Below are 18,318 nucleotides of genomic sequence, written 5' to 3' on the forward strand. Positions count from 1 at the left end.
GAAGTAGGTTTTAGGCATTTTTCATACTGAGTTAAATAAAAACACTTCATTCTAAGTATAAAACTAAATAAATGACCTTTAAAAATAATGTGAATTGTTAGTCTAATGAAATGGAATTTTGTGACCTTGTGGTAAATGGACTTATGTAACTATATCCATTATAAACGTCTAGTAGCTGAATTTCCAATAAGAAACTTTATTATCTCCCCAATAGTGTTAAGAAAGGATTTTTTAGTAGCAAGTTATCTACCCAAAGCTATTTTCTTTACAATGAAAGATGAAAAATGGGTATAATGATATTCAACTCTGAACAATTTCAAACTCTATGTGTAAACAAAAGTATAGCTATAAGAGTCTTCCTGATTTTAGGACTCTGAATGTTTGTTAGTTGGAGAGAGAAAATCCATTTGAGGGCTCAGTCTATGATGGACCTAGCTCCACCATTAGAAAGCAACACTAAACCAATCTGACAGTAAAAAGAAATGCAGGCCATGAACTTTTTTTTTTTTTTTTTTAATATCTATATAAAAAATAACGAGCAATTTACAGATCTTTCTCTAGTCAGAACCTCGAGTGTATATAAAGGCACTGTACAATATATCAACATTTACAACCAGTACACCCATATCTTGCTCAGCATTCCAAGGCTGCATTGCTAAGTCAGTATAGAATCAGTACAGAGGTTACTTAGAAAGGAAAAGCCACACAGGACAACATAGGACATCAAAGTTATGTCACGGTTAACAAAAATAGGATTTGTTATCACTAATTGTGGACTATAGGGAAAATAAATAATTTCTGTGGTACTAAATTCTTAGTATTTATCAAGCCTCCTAATAATTTTGCTTTATTTGAATAGTCACAATAGTGTGTAAATACAGTTCTGGATGAAAAGGGATTTCAAAAATCTCACTCTGGGAAGCATGTCTTATCTACAGGGGCTAATACAGTTGTTGGGTTAAAGAGTTTCACAGTCAGACTCCCAGAGGGAAGGACCTGGACATAATGTGCTTCACAACAAGATGAACCCAGGGTGACAGAACAAGTGTGTTTACACACTCCATAAAAGAGTTTTTTATTTTCAGAGGGTGCCTTTATTTATAGATGCTACTGAATGCTGCTTCAGGGAACTGAAAAACCTGATCTATTTTATGGAAGTTAACAGTCTCCAACTTCTAAGAAACATGTTTAACTAGACTTTTTAAAAGAAGTCTGAAAATGTGTACAAGCTAATCAGATGTTTAGTCTCCCTTTCTTGTTTTTAAATAAGAAAGTTAATATAGCTAGAAGTTAAATAAGATCCAGTAAGTACTGTCTACACATTTGTCCTTACTTGCTGGGTAAGACCGTGCATAGGTTGTTCTAAACACCCAAGCTTGTGCACCTGCTAGCAGAAGAGCTGGTACCCGGACTGTGAAACTGGTTTCGTGATTAAGTCCCTCACATGATCTATACATTTCATTTGCAAATATGCATTAAATATTAAAGACTAATGACTTTAGTAGTAGGTAAAGCCAAAATATCCAGAAATAGTTGGTGGTTTTTCTTCAAAGAGCAATAAACACTATTTTCCACATGCTTCTTTATGGTTTCATAATGAAATAACAAATGATAAAAAGGGTGACCTGAGATGCTGCAACTACACATCAATGTTGGATAACACAGCAGGAGATGGACTCTATTGCTTACTTTCTCATTTCAAACATTCAGTTGTAAGTAATATCTTTAACACTTACTTGAAACAACGTATCCAGCCAAATTAAAATAAAAAGCCATAAGAAAGCATCAGTATTGGACTGCATTTTTTTTCTGTAAAGTAGTGATGTTTGGGGGGTTTATTTTTAAACTGGGACATCATCAGCAGCTGTTGGAAGAGACAAGTGCTATCTTTAACGGTGAGTTGACAGTCTCTTCTTCTGCGAGGACTCAAATATTTCTCTCTGTAAACATGCAACATGCTATTGAGAACATCAACTTCCAAGCCAAACCTAACTTTTTCTTTACTGTGGAAATAGCTGAACGAGAAGGATAAAAACAGACATGATACAGTAGATAACTTGGCACAAATACAAAGTGAGTTGTGACCACATTGTTAATATCAACATTTGTTCAGACACTCATGAAGACGAGCTGGGCAGCCTGAGCAGGGCGGGTCAGATGAGCATGTGGATGCAGCTCCTTCCTGAGTGCAAGGGAGGGCAGCCAGCCAAGGGGACAGTTGGTTCTTAGCAATTCTAAGGCCTTTCATGCAGCCTAGGTAACTTGATGCTCACATTAACATGTACTTATCTGTTTCAGAATATCTGAAAAGAAAAAGGCTTTTTTTTTTTCCTGGAAAAATGCTGCTGTAAGAAAAGATTACAACTTGTGTTTCTTTGTTTTATACTAAAGGTTACTGCCGTTTCTCAGCCATACCAGCAGTGCCTGCGACTTTATTTCCACTCGGCACCTTCCAGGGCCCTGGCGTTATCGGTGCTTTCCTACCTGGAGAACTACTTTCAGGTTTGAATCTTCCAGTCTCTCTGTTTTTGTCAGCTGCCTCTAGTTCTTTCCCTTTGTGATCTTCTATTTTGTTTGAAACTATCTTCTCTTTAGGTTCTTGCTTCAGCCTCTTTTCTGATATCTGGACATTTTCTCCAATTTTATCATTAGTAGAACTTGTTTCTCCTATGGTTACTTTCTTTCCTTTTTCATTTTCAGATTCTACTTTACTTGTAGTGTTACTCGTCTTTCTGGATTGAAGAGGCTTCTCAACCATCCTTTTGGTTTTTTTCTCTGGAGACCTTGTTCTGCTTTTTTCCAACTGATTCTGCTTTGCATCTATCCTGATGACGCCTGACTTTTCCTTCCCATCTGGGATCTCCTCAGCATTATCGCCTGCATGGCCTGCTATTCTTCGACACTTACCCTCTAATAGTTTGGCCTCAGCATTTGATGGATCTTTGCTTCCTTCAATTTTTTGCTGCTTCTTCGGGCTGGCAGACCGACCTCTGCTTTTTCTGCACTGATCTTGTCCAGAACCTGCCCTGGTGCTGCTGACCTGACAACTTTTATTTTCCCCCTTGCTGGGGCTGAGGGATTGATCTCTGGGTCTTCTTTTGGGGTCATTTTTTAGAGGACTAGGAATCTTATCCAAATGTTCCTCTGAATGCTGATTGGCTGGCTTTTTGGGACTAACTGATCTACCTCTTTGGGTAACACCATTTTCTACTTCTAATAGATTTTTCTTGTTACTGTGCCCATGATTGCTGGGTGGATCCCTCTTACTCACATTTTTCTGGAGCAGAGACTGATGCTTTATCTCAGGCTGATTTTCATTTAAAGTGCTTTTCCTTTCAGGCACAATGTCCTTAAATTCTTCTCCCTTTTTACATATCTGAACTCTCATTAAGGATTCTTCAGTTACTGGCACGTGAGACTCTTCAAATATGGAAGCAGAGTGTGAAGATGGGGGTAATGGTGACTGTTCATCATAAATCACATTTGAAGATAAAGGATTATTAATATCCCAATCACCTAAAAAAGTGATTTGAATGGAACATTAAATTTTAGAATTATAAATAGGAACAATACGTTTTGAACTTTGACAGCCATCTGAATTGTACTGACTGCTTGAAAAGCTTATGAGTGTTTTATACAGTCTATATGTTTACAACATATCTCTATAAAGGCAGACGTGTATAGACATCTGTTCATACATGAAGGATAGGTTGTTTATATAGATATTTTTTCCAATTACATATAATTAGTGAGATATGATCTGTAAATTCTCTATTATTAGTAAAGCCCCGTCAGAACTTACAAGTTACAAAGTTGAACCAAATTACCTGGTCCAAGAAGCTCACCAATTATTATTAATGGATATAGTTTAGGATATGGCAAAATCACTAATAAAGGAAACCAAACTGTGGTAACCAGAATGAGGCTCATGGGCATTTGTAAATAGTTCTCTTGCATTAAGCTGTCAAATTTAATGTCAAAAGGAGACTGAAAAGTGCAGAAGATAGAAATAGATGTACTTAACAGCATCATTTTTAATTTAAAAGAAAACAAAAGAAGGAAGTGATTTACAAGACATGCAAATTTACCAAGTCTTTTTAAGGAAAGACCAAGAAAAGCCCTGAAAGCCTTAATGTTGCTCGGGTTTCACGTAGGAGCACAGACCGGAAGGAGCCAAACCTGAAGAGGGAAGAGAAAAAGCCTAGGACTATGTGAAAAAAAAAAAAAAATCAGTGCAGTTAGCAAAGATGTCACTGGGAACGTATGATTTACAAGCAGATGGTGGAAGATAATACAGCCAGAGAATCATAAGCTGGAAGGGTACTGTAGGAGATTATGTCTACACTCATCCCTCAAAAGCGGTGGGATGGGGTGGGGTAGGGCTGGGGGTGGGGAGCTAGATGAGGCAGTTACTGCGTGGGTGTGGTACTGCCTTTATTTCTAGAATAGTGCACTCAAATAATAGTGACTTTCAAATACCATGGTATTTCAGAACATGCAGTGGAAACCCAGGAAGTTTAACGTTAATACGGGACAGACAAGGTCTCGGGTCCAGCTCCCTGTCTGCAGGTAGGGTGAGAGCAACTTGTTTTTGCCGAGTCACCAGAAAAGCCTTAAGTTTTCAGGCTCCTTACTCCTTACAGTATAAACCTATCATGCTTTACAGAAATAAAAATATTTGTTGGTAATGTGTAATTAGCCAAGTAAGGGAAAATCTGGGATGTTTTGAAGAGATTTAAAATGTTTTTTTAATGACATGTAAATCATTTGCCTCTAATACACTTGATTTTTTTTTTCTACAGGCACATTTCTCTATGAAAACTACTATATTTTTTTTCTGATTGAATTTAAAATATATTCCATTCCAACAAAATTTCTACTTGACAAAGTCACTTGTTTTGCTATGTAACTAGCTTTTGATGGTTCTAGGGTTCATCTCTGAATTAACTAGTAAAATATCCATCCTCTCCAAATAGATATTCCTTTTCTTCTGCCCCCTCCCTAAAATACAACTTTTCAGCTACCAGTGGGCTACTTTACTTACCATGGTCAGGTATCAAGCCAGTTCCTGGCCTCAGCAGAAGAAGAACTTTATTTCCACCAGCCTGAATGAGCTCAATGGCTCGAGTATGTGTGATTCCTTGTGTAGGTTCCCCATTGATTTCAACAATCTGGTCCCCAACCTAGACAGAACATTTACAGGAACAACATGAAACTGTGCATCCTTCGTAAATCAAACTTGCTAAGTGATTCTTTCATTTGTAAAATATCTAATGTGTACCCAGTGCTGCCATGCAAGAGTTGATGAGAGGACAGATGGCAGCAACAGGAAGAGACAGTGTCCAGTTTTACTCAAAAAATCCTACACAGGAAAGTTTTATGTGGCTAGTAACTAAGATTGGGGTATCTTCAAATCAAGAGTCGGGCCAGACGCAGTGGCTCACGCCTGTGATCCCAGCACTTTGGGAGGCTGAGGCAGGTGGATCACAAAGTCAAGAGATTGAGACCACCCTGGCCAACATGGTGAAAGCCCATCTCTACTAAAATACAAAAATCAGCTGGGCATGGTGGTGCACGCCTGTAGTCCCAGCTACTTGGGAGGCTGAGGCAGGAGAATTACTTGAACCCAGGAGGCGGAGGTTGCAATGAGCTGAGGTCACGCCATTGCACTCCAGCCTGGGTAACAAGAGTGAGACTCCATCTCAAAAAAGAAATCAAGAATCAAATTCATAATTTTCTAAATTTATAGAAATCAAAAATTTATAAATTTATAGAAATCAAATTTAGAATGTTAATGAAATTCTAAAATTTGATTCTTGATTTGAAGATGCCGAGATCTTTACTAGCCATATGAAACTTTCCTGTGTAGGATTTTTAGAAGTAAACCTGGTACTTCCTATGTGGGCTTTTTATGAGTGAGTAAACCTGGACACTGTCTCTTCCTGTTGCTGCCATCTGTCTTTTCATCAACTCTCACGTGAAAGCACTGGGTACACATTAGACACTTCACAATCCAAATGATACTACAGAGCTATGTCTAAATGTGGAGGGTACTTTCAAACTTGAGCTGAATCTTAAATGTATCTCCTAAACCTGGGCAGAGGGCTCTTTATCTTTGAAGCCTTTCCTGGCCTCCAGGGAAAACTGTGTATTCCTTTGAACCGCCACCATGTCCTGTACATACATGAGGCATTTGAATAAGATTAAATTTCTTAAAGCTTGAAGAATAGATTAATATGAGCATTTATTTAAAACCAGTAACTGGCATAAAGTTAGTGACAGTGTAAAATAATTTCTCAAGAAAATAAACATAAAACTACGGATCAGAGTAAGATATATCTCAGTACTATTGTGATGTACTAGAAATGTCTATTTACTTATATATTTTTTTGAGATGGAGTCTTGCTCTGTCATCCAGGCTGGAGTGCAGTGGCACCATTTTGGCTCACTGCAACCTCTGCCTCCAGGGTTCAAGCAATTCTCCTGCCTCAGCCTCCAGAGTAGCTGGGACCATAGGCGCACACCACTACACCTGGCTAATTTTTGTATTTTTGGTAGAGATGGGGTTTCACCATGTTGGCCAGGCTGGTCTTGAACTCCTGACCTGATGATGTACTCATCTCGGCCTCCCAAAGTGCTGGGATTACAGTTGAGCCACCACGTCTGGATTTTCTGAATTATTTTAAAAGAAAAAGGGAAATATGGAAAAGTCAAGTATAACTTTGCAATGGACCTAATTAAAGATAATGATGGTACTGATTTTAAATCTATTTCACGTAAATATGTGTTCATGAATTCTGGATTGGATAAAGAAAATGTGGCTAGGCTCAGTGGCTCACGCCTGGAATCCCAGCATTTTGGGGGGAGGGAAGATCACGGGGGCAAGAGAGTAAGACTCTGTCTCAAAAAAAATGAAAGAAAGAAAAAAAAAGATACATATACACCATAGAATACTATGCAGCCATAAAAAGAGCAAAATCATGTCCCTTTTGCATCAACATGGTTGGAGCTGGAGGCCATTATTCTAAGCAAACTAATGCAGAAACAAAACCAAATACCACATTTCTGACTTATAAGTGGGAGCTAAACACTGAGTACACAGGGACACAAAGATGAGAACAGACACTGGGGAATACAAGATGAGGGAGGAAGGAGAGGCTCAGGGGCTAAAACCTGCCTATTGGGTACTATGCCCACTACCGGGGAGATGGAAGATGAACTCACTCATCCTCCAAGCCTCAGCATCACACAATATACCTGTGTAATAAACCTGTACATGTACCCCTGAACTTATAATAAAAGTTGAAAAAAATCTATTTCAGGGTGACATGTAAATGAAGGATACTGACTTCAAAACAGAAACATTAAACAATGGCATATTACTGAAATTCCAAAAAGCAAATATTCAAATATTTGTAAGAGCTTACTGAAACAATCCAGAAGTTCCTCTGAGTTGAAGCTAGCTATAAGGTAACTAAAGAATAAAAATAATAAACCAATCCAGAAGTAACAAAACAGAAGGACTCTATTTGACAAAGGTCAGTGGACCAGCTCTTTCTACACATACAGCATGGCACAAGTGGCCAGGAGGCCGTGGTTCACATCCTGTGCTCTACCTTTTTCTAGCGTTGTGGTCTCATTTTTCTCATCTGTTAAATGAGGATAATATTAGTACCTACTTTCTGGGGTTCTGGAAGGACTTAAGATAAAACATGATTATACAGAAAGTACCAATACTAGTTTTCAAGCTATTTTAAAGTGTATCATTATGAACATTTAACTGTAGACTGAATTTTTTGCACAATGCAAAAATATTCAAGTCAACTATGAAATAGACTAAGGGTCTTGTTGCATACTTCTTTTAAACAAGGGAGGCTTACTCTTGAAAAAATGGAGGAGATCAGAAACAAGATTGATGGATTTAATATGTAAAATGAAAACACCTTAACAAAACCAACCAAAGTAAGACAATAGGATGGAGAATAATTTAAAAACCCCTTATTATCCAGAATAGGTAAGTGAAACAAAAGCCAATACTTAGATTTCCCTTGATAACTGACGGAAGAAGAATCATTTTCATGAGGCGATATAGGTAATAAGCACTAGATATATAAGCCTGCTGATAAAGGAAAAAGTAGATAGTATTTAGACCCTGCTTTGGGTTTATCTTGTAAAACATGTTTGAGGTTATAGTTTATTTCAATCACATTCTTTAGCTTAAGCTCTCCAAAACTGTAATACTTTTTATTTTACTGCAATAAACTGGAAATAAAACTTGTAATTGAACAGACTTGCCACCAGGTGTCATTTTTGTTTAACTTTAAAACTGAATTTGGGAGAAAGGCGGGGAGCCATTGCTTTAAGATTTACTGTTAGGCCCTCAAAGTGGGAGAAGTTCTGCAGAGACCTACACAAAACCACAGATAAAAAAATCCACCCAGTAAACATCTTTTTAAAATTTTAAGTCACTTTAAAATCATAAAAAATAAATGGGAGAAAGCTTCTTTTGATAAACAGAAGATTCAAGTTCAGTTTTGTATTATTGAAAAATAATTAGGCCAGGCACGGTGGCTCATGCCTGTAATCCCAGCACTTTGGGAGGCCGAGGTGGGTGGATTATCTGAAGTCAGGAGTTCGAGACCAGCTTGACCTACATAGTGAAACCCATCTCTACTAAAATACAAAAATTAGCTGGGCGTGGTGGTGGGCACCTGTAATTCTAGCTACTTGGGAGGCAGAGGTTGCAGTGAGCCAAGATCATGCCATTGTACTCCAGCCTGGGCAACAGAGCAAGACTCCCTCTCAAAGTAATAATAATAATAATAACATATAATATGGGGACAAAGAAGAGAAAGGAAAGACAAATGAAAGGGAGGGAAAAAAATGAAACAGAACCAAAAGAAAAGAAGTAGGAAGAACAGAGAAAAAGAATGTTCCCTTTTTTAAACAAATCATTATCTTTTTAGGCAGTCTTGTTTTAAAAACAACATCCACTACAAATGTATTAAAATTACAAAATAATATTTCTGTCACATGGCTTACATTATCTTACAACCTGTTAAGGAACTATCTGCCTCTCAATGAAATCCATCCAAACTGGACACAAGCCAAGACCTGACAAAGCAGAAAGCACATGGACCGAGCTTCAAGGACAAAGGACCAGGGTCACACCTGGGTCACACTGGCCTTCACAGGCTGAGTGATCTATGCAAGTGACTAAGTCTCCTTGAGCCTCAGTTTTAAATCTGTAAGTGAGGATAATGTCACCTACCTCAGAGTAATTAATATAAGTAAGAACACATGTTGTATGGGAAATGCACGTTGCCTCAAAGACAGTAAACTCTTAATATTTTCTAAATCTGATTCTGTTCTATGTTAAATATTTAAGTTTGATACTATTTCCTAATATGAATTTTTTCCATTCAGCTATTTCTCACTTCCTCATCTCGGAACACTTTTTTTTTTCTCCCTCCTCTCTAAATCTTAACCAGATTGAAAGGAAGAACCTCTCAATGACTCTCAATACCCTTCCATCTGTTACAAGTTAACATTTTCCTGTTTTCTTAATGACACTACTAAGTTTTCTGCTAATTACTTCATATATCCCCAGTCCTGTTCACCCAATAGTAAGTGCTGAGAACTAATCTTAGAAATTAAAAAAACAGGCCGGGCGCGGTGGCTCATGTCTGTAATCCCAGCACTTTGGGAGGCCAAGGCAGATGGATCGCGAGGTCAGGAGTTCGAGACCAGCCTGACCGACATGGTGAAACCCCATCTCTATGAAAAATACAAAAATTAGCCGGGTGTGGTGCCGTGTGCCTATAATCCCAGCTACTCAGGAGGCTGAGGCAGGAGAATCGCTTGAATCCGGGAGGCAGAGGTTGTGGTGAGCTGAGATTGTGCCACTGCACTCCAGCCTGGGTGACACAGTGAGACTCCATCTCAAAAAAAAAAATTAAAAAACAATAATTCTCTCACTATCTAGAGTTATCATCCATCCATTTTACTCTTTCAACAAGTATCTATGGGGCACCTGATATGAACGGTCAAGGCACTATATGCTGGAGACATGGAATAAAAGTATAGGACACAAAGTACAGCTGTCAACTTAATAAAGGGAGAGGAGGAGAGGCAAGCCGGGGAGGTAGAAAGAGGCATTCAGGTGGCTCCATGGTGAGAGTGTCAGCTGGAGATAAACTCTTATCATTTGGACATCAGTAACATTTTATTGAGCACTAGTTATATGCAAAGCCCTCACGAGCTTTATCAAGTCAAGATTTTGATAATTTAATAGCCCCAAAAGTGACTTCTCTGAAAAGCTGACATTTTCTTACAGGTTAGAACACACTGGGGCCTAAGAGTTAATTGCTTATTTGCTTTTTTTTTTTAGAGTTTAATCTTAAAAGCTGATTTCATCATTAAATTCTAAAGTTTCTGCTCATTCATAAAGCATGTTATGTTGTTTTTTAATTGAGGACGTTTTGTTGTATTGCTCAGACTGGTCTTGAACTCCTAGGCTCAAGTGACCTCCTACCTCAGCCTCCTAAGTAGCTGGGATTACAAGCATGTGCCACCACTCCTGGCTAAGAATTACATGTTTAGAACTAGACTTTGTCTGCTTTAAGGCCTGTTTGCCTTTTGTTTACTGAGATTAGTGGATCTGAAGATTATATTTGGAACCAACATTTAAAACATATCCTAATTTATCATTTAATTGGATTTTGTGACGATATATACAAAGGAAGAGTTAAAAACACAGATGTAAACTAACTGAATAGGTTGTGTGTGTGTGTGTGTGTGTGTGAGAGAGAGAGAGAGAGAGAGAGAGAGAGAGAGAGAGAGAGAGAGAGAGAAAAGAGAGAGACAGAAGACAGGAGGGGAGGGGAAAGGACCAAGAAAACCAGGAATAAATATGCCATCCTCTGTAAACAGTGTCTCGAGAAGTTCTTATTAAGACTTTAAGAAGCCGGGCGCAGTGGCTCACGCCTGTAATCCCAGCACTTTGGGAGGCAGAGGCGGGTGGATCACGAGGTCAAGAGATCGAGACCATCCTGGTCAACATGGTGAAACCCCGTCTCTACTAAAACTACAAAAAATTAGCTGGGCATGGTGGCGCGTGCCTGTAATCCCAGCTGCTAAGGAGGCTGAGGCAGGAGAATTGCCTGAACCCAGGAGGCGGAGGTTGCGGTGAGCCGAGATCGCGCCATTGCACTCCAGCCTGGGTAACAAGAGCGAAACTCCGTCTCAAAAAAAAAAAAGACTTTAAGAAGTACTTGGACTGTGTATTTTACATATGATTCTGGATTTTGCAGATGAGGAAACTCAGGTTCAGAGAAGTTACGTAGGGGTACACAGCTAGAAGGTGGCAGAACGAGTTCAAGTCTTGCCCTGTCTGATTTCCAAGCCCACGTTCTCGTCACTGTATGAAACTGCATGAGAAAGTAGATCCAGCAGTTCTTGATGAGCTATAGTAACAGCATTTGGCCATCAGCTGCTCTTTGTCATGAACACTTTGCAGCTTTGGCTCTGTGGCTCTGCACGCTCCGCCTTCCCTTTTTCTTTATCTTCTCTAGTCATTACATGCCTTGCTCAGTTCTGCCCTTGGCTCACTACTCTCTAAATATTCTTTTTTAGTGATTGTATTTACCACAAAGATTTCAATCATCACTTCTCAGTAATGTGGCAATCTGGGCTTCTACCACTAGTAGTAATTGCCTGCTAAACATTTACACCTGTTCTACCAGCTGTTCCCTTCACCTCAACATGACTCAAACTTACTACATCATCAGTCTTTACCATATCCTTTCTCCCCTTGGTCTCCCTAACGGTTTTTGTAATACAGATGGGGCAAGGCTTCTGAGTCATCCTTTACTCTTCCTTTTCCTTCATCCCTCATTTAAGGATACTTGTTGGTCACCTAGTCTGGTCCTTTCTTCACTGACAGTTGAATTCACAGGCACCTCTTATCTTCCATTCAAAATGTCACCATTCAAGTTATACTCCCACCACTACCACTTCATGCATAAATTACACCTACCTTGATTCCCTTCATCCTGCACACCACTAACAGATTTCTATCAGCAGATTGCTCTGAGGGGAAATTCCTGGCTGAAAAGCCTCCCGTGGCTTCCCACTGTCTAGGATCTTTATGCCTGTGACCCATCTGCTTTGATATTCTCATTTCCTCTATTCCTCTATGTATTTCCTAAATAAAATCTATGTAAATTCAACCATTTGAAGTTCCCTGTACATGACTTATACTTTCTTCATTTTGCCCCATTGCTCATTTATTCAGCCTGGAATGTTTTCTCTCCTCAATCTCTCCCTATTGAAATCCTATGCACCTGTCAACGCCACCTATTCTGTGAAATCTTTTCTCTTCACCCCTTTGAACTTGTGCATGTGTCTGGTCATTCTGAGGAGGGATAATATCTTATTTTGGATCACTCTCCCAACTCATTCAGTAGCAGACATAAGGCTTTGGGGAATGCAAACACTCAGTATGTGTTTATGAAATGAGTAATGGGAGTGAAATGAAAAATTCAAAACTGCAATCACCGAGAAGCATCTTTTCTAATAATTACTAGAATATACCATCTAATAATTACCAGGATCATCTGCCCTTCTAATTGAATGAGTTGAGAATATCTATGATGGAATACTACTGATGTGAATTCTAGTCCTTGAAACAATAATAAATGTTGAGAGCCATGCTTTTCAGCCTCTAGTTACTGCTCCGGGTAGCTAAAATGGGGGAAAAAATCCTTGGCCTACTGTTCCCTGAAAACAGTTAAAGATTCTAGTTGATCCTTGCTTTCTCAAGACTCTTATTAAGATGAAAAGTATGTATTATTTATTGACTATGTGAATAAGAAATGAATTTTCTTATTGACTAAGGTCAAGAAGCCAAAAGTAGCATAACTGCAATACGGTCTAGCAGACTAAAGAGAAGAAATGAAATCAGCAGGATGTTAGAAAAGCAAAATGACAAGCATTTGCCTTTTTTAGGTTTCAGTGAAGACAAATCCTGCTTTTTAGATTTAAGAGGTTTCTGCATTCCCTTTATATCGACTATTAATATCTTTTGAAGTTTCCAGTCTAGAGCTGGAACCTAAGGTTACAGACAGAAGCCAACTCACATGAATTCTGCCATCTTTGATGGCAGGACCATCTTCAGCAAGACGAAGGATGAATAGCCCCATGTTGTACTCCTTCCCCCCTCGGAGGCTGAATCCAAAGCCCCGGGGGCCTCTCTCCAGCTCTACTGGGTAACAACCAAGGCTCTAGAGAGAAAGAAGTATAAGAAAAGCAAGTTCTCATGGATTGTCTATTTACATTTTGAAGAAAGACTACTTCTATAGCTGGGAGAAATGATTTATCCTCTCAATGTGCATTTCCATATTGTAAAGAAGGAATGTAAATTTTGGTGGAAGGGCTACTTAATTTTTATAAATGCAGTGTAAATTAATCTGAAGGTTACATGTCTTCTCTAGTTGGTCAATGTGCAATGGGACAATCAGAGAACAGAATTCTGGAAAGTGTATCCTTTAAGTAGAGTTTGACTAATTTTTCTGAAAAACAAATAACAAACAAAAAAACCCTAATTTGATCATCTAAAATACTATTCTAAGTACTTAACCAAGGGTTCAGAGTTCTCCTGCCCTAGGGGAAACTTTTCTTTCACTCCTGACATTCTCTCATGGATGCCAGCAGAATGCCAAACACATGGCAGGTCTTCGAGAATTATTAGTCTTGGAAACAAATTTATCTGAATTGATTTGCAATAAAAATTCAACAATGCCAGTGACATGGCAACTCAAAATATCACTCCACATCTGGGGGATGTTTGTTTACCTGATTGTGCCGAGTGCCTACAACTGAGATTACTGCAGTGTCAGGCTGTGCAAGGTGCTTGTGGTCTGACCAAGAATGTCTGTAGGAAGTGGAGACATCTTTTCCAATTTCACCTTCTAGGGCACTTCTACAAGACAGAGAAATCAAGTCACTCTCTGAACTGAGAAAATGAAAAACAGTCTAAAGGCAGATTAATTTGTTTTCTTTTAAAAGCTCAACTTTGCCATTTTCCCTCTGACAAACCACTATGAAGACAGACTATATCTAAAATCAGAGAGGTACTAGGAGAAACCCCATCATTAATGCCAACATAGCTTGTAGTCTGTCAACATCCCCAATTTTCTTAAGGACATCTCAGAGTAGTTTATATCAAAGAAAACTGCAATCAAATAACTACACCAGAGGGCAGATAAGCTGACCTTGTCACAGTGAAAAATGGCTCTCCTGCAGCACCAATGCCTGTGAAGATGCTGGATTTTTGGAAATCCAGTTTTTGTTTCGTGGCTAATATTTTCAATGAAGGAGGACACAAATACACACAAAATCCTGCTCTGCTCAGGTGGTCTGATAACATAGCAATCCATATGGGTCTGTATCTTCCCTTTGAAAACTACTGAAGAGCAAGAGTAGCAAAGCCAGATGCCATCATTTCTTTCTAGTCCTCGCATGTCAGGCATGATTGGATAATTATGCGGTGCCTGGGACGGAGGCTGGGAAAGGGATGACGGCACTGAATGGGTGGAGGCAATGGGGAAGTATCGGAGGAGCAGGCGAGAGTGTTAATTTTGACCTCAACAGCTGGCATCTGCATTACTGTAATGGGGGGGTGGATGATGGGGAATGGGATTATGAAGAGTTGAGCAATATGGAGAGAATAAGGGAAAAAAAAAACCTGAGAATAGCCCCACCTGTCCCCAGGTATGTGGTTGGCCTGTGACTGTCCCATGGGCCTGTGCTGCAGGGCTGGGCTTTGCCTGGCTGAGTTTGTTCCTGATGGTGGACCATGATGCTCTGTTCAAATGAGAAAACAATAGAAATAAGAACTTGTACATAAAATGTGAAGGCCGAGTGGATCTGTGAAAGCGAGACGGTAACAGATGGCTGTTGCTGTCCTGACTTTAGTGGCTTTAGCATGAACAGCACTATTGTCAGCTGTCTGGAACTGGCACATTAGCATCTTTTCCCCTGTGGCTTTTGATTACTCTTTATGTCTCAAGAGAACAGGAATCATATTACGTCCCCATTTTCACCTTTGTTTTAGCCATCCAAACATCATAAAATGCAGAAATAAACATAATATTTATAGAGAAGACAGAGCTCCAGGAATATTCTATGGGTTTCCAGAGCACACACCTAATAACTGGTAACCCATTCTAGATAACGAAGCCAGGTGTCAGGAATGCTGGAACATGGAGGCCAGTCTGCAAGCCACACTCACACCTTTGAACCTGCATCTTTAATATAGGAGCAGTTATTTTGCCTGATACCAAGAACCAAAGACAAACTTATAGAATCATCCTGAGGGCTAAAAAATGTTCATAAATATCCTACTGCTTCTATTTTCTCAGAACACAAACATAGGTGAAAAACATTACATTTGTTTCTGTATCATTCCCAACAGCTCTGGACCCCCTGCTGTTCCTTGAAGGCAGCTTTCATAGCTAAGCATGGTGACTGTGTGCACCTAGAACTAGATGGCAAGAAGCCGACAATTAAATGAGATGCCTAAGGCTGGCAGACTCATATTTTTAAAGTTAAAACTTCTGAACATTTTATTATGTTTAAATATAAAAGTTCAGGATACTTGAAGTATCAGAGAGAGAGAGCACAGCTTAATGATTAAGATCATGAACTCTGAGCAAGATGGACAGAGTGTAAGCCTGAACGCATTATTTGCTAGCTATGTGTTCTTCAGCAAATCTGTTATGTTCTTTGTGCTTTGAATCATCTTGTCTATAAAAGGGGAAATACGGTTACCTCACTGGGTTATAGTATCAAAGGAGCTTATAAATGTACATGCTTAGAACAGTGCCTGGCATATAATAGTCACAATATAACAGTTTTTATTTTAAGTATCATCATTATCATCATCATCAAAATGATAGCTCTCATTTGGGGTTGCATTTTTCCTTAAGTAGATATTCTGAAATCTTCACCTTGCTTTATAAAAACGTTAAGTGTAGAGGATATTTTAAGTTAGAAAAACATGTGGAAGCTGATAAAACCTGAATCTTAGAATGAATAGCAAAAAATCTCATGTTAAAGATAAGAGATATGAATATTAGGAAGCAGTTTCCATTGAGAAAGCTAAAACTTCAGGCTTTACAATAATACATGCATCACTATTTTATGGCTTTGATTAAGTTGTTACTTTCCAAAGTTTTGTGAGACTAAAAACACAGATAAATTGCTTACTTTTATGGAAAAACTTCTTGTGTCTAGAAGCTAAAGAATACCCTAAAAACACAGGCAAGAGAGTAGAAAGTGGCAGGAGGACAGAAATGGTCTATGGCCAAGCCAAGTGGCCCCTGAGTTCTATGCTCTCTGGCTGCTGGGCTTAGATGTGAACATGGATTTAACAATGTGTACCAGACCTGGAGATGTGGAACCAACCTCAGGAGCAGAACCTATCCAGAGGGTTGTGTTTCCTCTTTAAAGTCAAATATTCCAGGAAGGGAGGGTAAGGGTGGAGTGGGCTTTGAGTGGGCTATGAACCTTTGCTTTTTTTTTTTTTTTGAGACCTGGAAATTGGATGCCCTTTTATATTGCTATCATGAATTTTATTTTTCCTGAGTAACTTTAACAAGTTGCTTACACTGACCTCATAACTGCTCTTTTTGCCACCAAAGATTACAGTTTTAACACACAGGTTGAATCATGCCACTGCCTTGGATGAAAACCTATGGTGGTCCTTATTTGCAAAGGTATATGCCACAACTGAGAAAAATAAAATAAAAATAAAAAAAAGAAGACAAAATAAACAAACAAACAAAACCTATGGTGGGCTGGGTGTGGTGGCTCATGCCTGTAATCCCAGTGCTTTGGGAGGCCGAGGTGGGCAGATCACCTGAGGCAGGAGTTCAAGACCAGCCTAGCCAACATGGTAAAACCCTGTCTCCGCTAAAAATACAAAAATTAGCTGGGTATGGTGGCAGACACCTGTAGTCCCAGCTTCTTGGAAGGCCAAGGCAGAATAATTGTTTGAATCCAGGAGGCAGAGGTTGTAGTGAGCTGAGATTGTACCACTGCACTCCAGCCTGGGTGACAGAGCGAGACTCTGTCTCAAAACAAAAAAACCTGTGGTGTGTTTTCTTGCTCATAAGCTACTATCCAACCTTGTTACTCAGGCACTCCTGCCTTTCCATTTCACCTCATGTTCAAAATGTCATCTACTCTGTGAAATCCTACCTGGCGTCTTAAGCACACTGTGATCACAATGTTCTCACAGGATTTCCCATACTGCGTCACAAGCTGGCAGAACACCTGACTCTCCTGCTAGATTCTGAATGCTTTGATTGCAAGAAACACCTCAGTTATCTCGATATTCCTGTACTCACTAGACATTTCCAGAGGTTCTTCCACATGTGCTTCTGGGGTATGTCAATTTCAAGTTACCTTAGTGCCTAGTATAGAGTTGGATTCTCTTCTGTCACTGTAAATTCATGGTTACTACGAAGGGGATTGAAACTGATAGGGAAAATTCTATCTACCGACAAGATGACTGGGAGATACTTGCACCTTTGCATGTGGTCAATAATTTATTGGCTTTACTACCTTGGCTATAATAATATGTGTATAACAGCAGAGCAGGACAATAGAAATCTGACCAATTCCAAGTTATCCTTTAACTTCCATTCTAGATAAGAGATTTCAGTTCTAGGCAGAATGTACCACAAATTGGTGCTTACTTTTAAAGTTACGTGTTTTTTGTTGTTTTCATCAGTTTAAGTAAAACTTCCTATCACTGGTATCCTTTTCATTTTTAGTCCTTCAACCAGTGCTACATGCTACATGGCATCTCCATTTTTTTTTCTGTTATAAGCTATTTTACTTCACAAAGTCAAATATTTATTCCATAATGTCTAACTGGCCTATCTTCTCTCTGAATTTTATTTGAAAATCCTTTTTTTTTTTTTTTTTTTGACGGAGCTTTGCTCTTGTAGCCCAGGCTGGAGTGCAATGGCATGATCTAGGCTCACCGTAACCTTTGCCTCCCAGGTTCAAGCGATTCTCCTGCCTCAGCCTCCTGAGTAGCTGGGATTATAGGCGTGCACCACTATGCCCGGCTAATTTTGTATTTTTAGTAGAGACGGGGTTTCTGCATGTTGGTCAGGCTGGTCTCAAACTCCGGACCTCAGGTGATCCACCTGCCTCGGCCTCCCAAAGTGCTGGGATTACAGGTGTGAGCCACAGCGCCTAGCCTTGAAAATTCTTAAAATAGTAAATCAATGGGTTAAGTATAGC

At 39.3% G+C, this 18,318-nt stretch overlaps 1 protein-coding gene across 2 annotated transcripts in view; it reads right to left on the bottom strand.

The window, feature by feature from the left end:
* Nucleotides 1-1,812: 1,812 nt before the first annotated feature.
* MAGI3 (membrane associated guanylate kinase, WW and PDZ domain containing 3) overlaps nucleotides 1,813-18,318 on the bottom strand; it is a 283,654-nt gene continuing 267,148 nt past the window's right edge. Inside the window, exons 17-22 of one of the 2 annotated variants that reach the window (XM_032249724.1) lie at nucleotides 14,763-14,865; nucleotides 13,855-13,981; nucleotides 13,140-13,283; nucleotides 5,045-5,183; nucleotides 4,089-4,179; nucleotides 2,293-3,516 (exon numbers count right to left, since the gene is read on the bottom strand). In XM_032249724.1, coding sequence (XP_032105615.1) covers nucleotides 4,130-4,179; nucleotides 5,045-5,183; nucleotides 13,140-13,283; nucleotides 13,855-13,981; nucleotides 14,763-14,865 — 563 coding nt within the window. In that variant the 3' untranslated portion in view covers nucleotides 2,293-3,516; nucleotides 4,089-4,129. Of the gene's footprint in view, nucleotides 3,517-4,088; nucleotides 4,180-5,044; nucleotides 5,184-13,139; nucleotides 13,284-13,854; nucleotides 13,982-14,762; nucleotides 14,866-18,318 lie in introns of both variants that reach the window. The other variant, XM_032249723.1, reaches the window with a different exon arrangement.

Source organism: Sapajus apella, unplaced genomic scaffold, assembly GCF_009761245.1.
Source record: "Sapajus apella isolate SASKATOON/1434 unplaced genomic scaffold, GSC_monkey_1.0 scaffold69, whole genome shotgun sequence".
Classification (NCBI taxonomy): domain Eukaryota; kingdom Metazoa; phylum Chordata; class Mammalia; order Primates; family Cebidae; genus Sapajus; species Sapajus apella.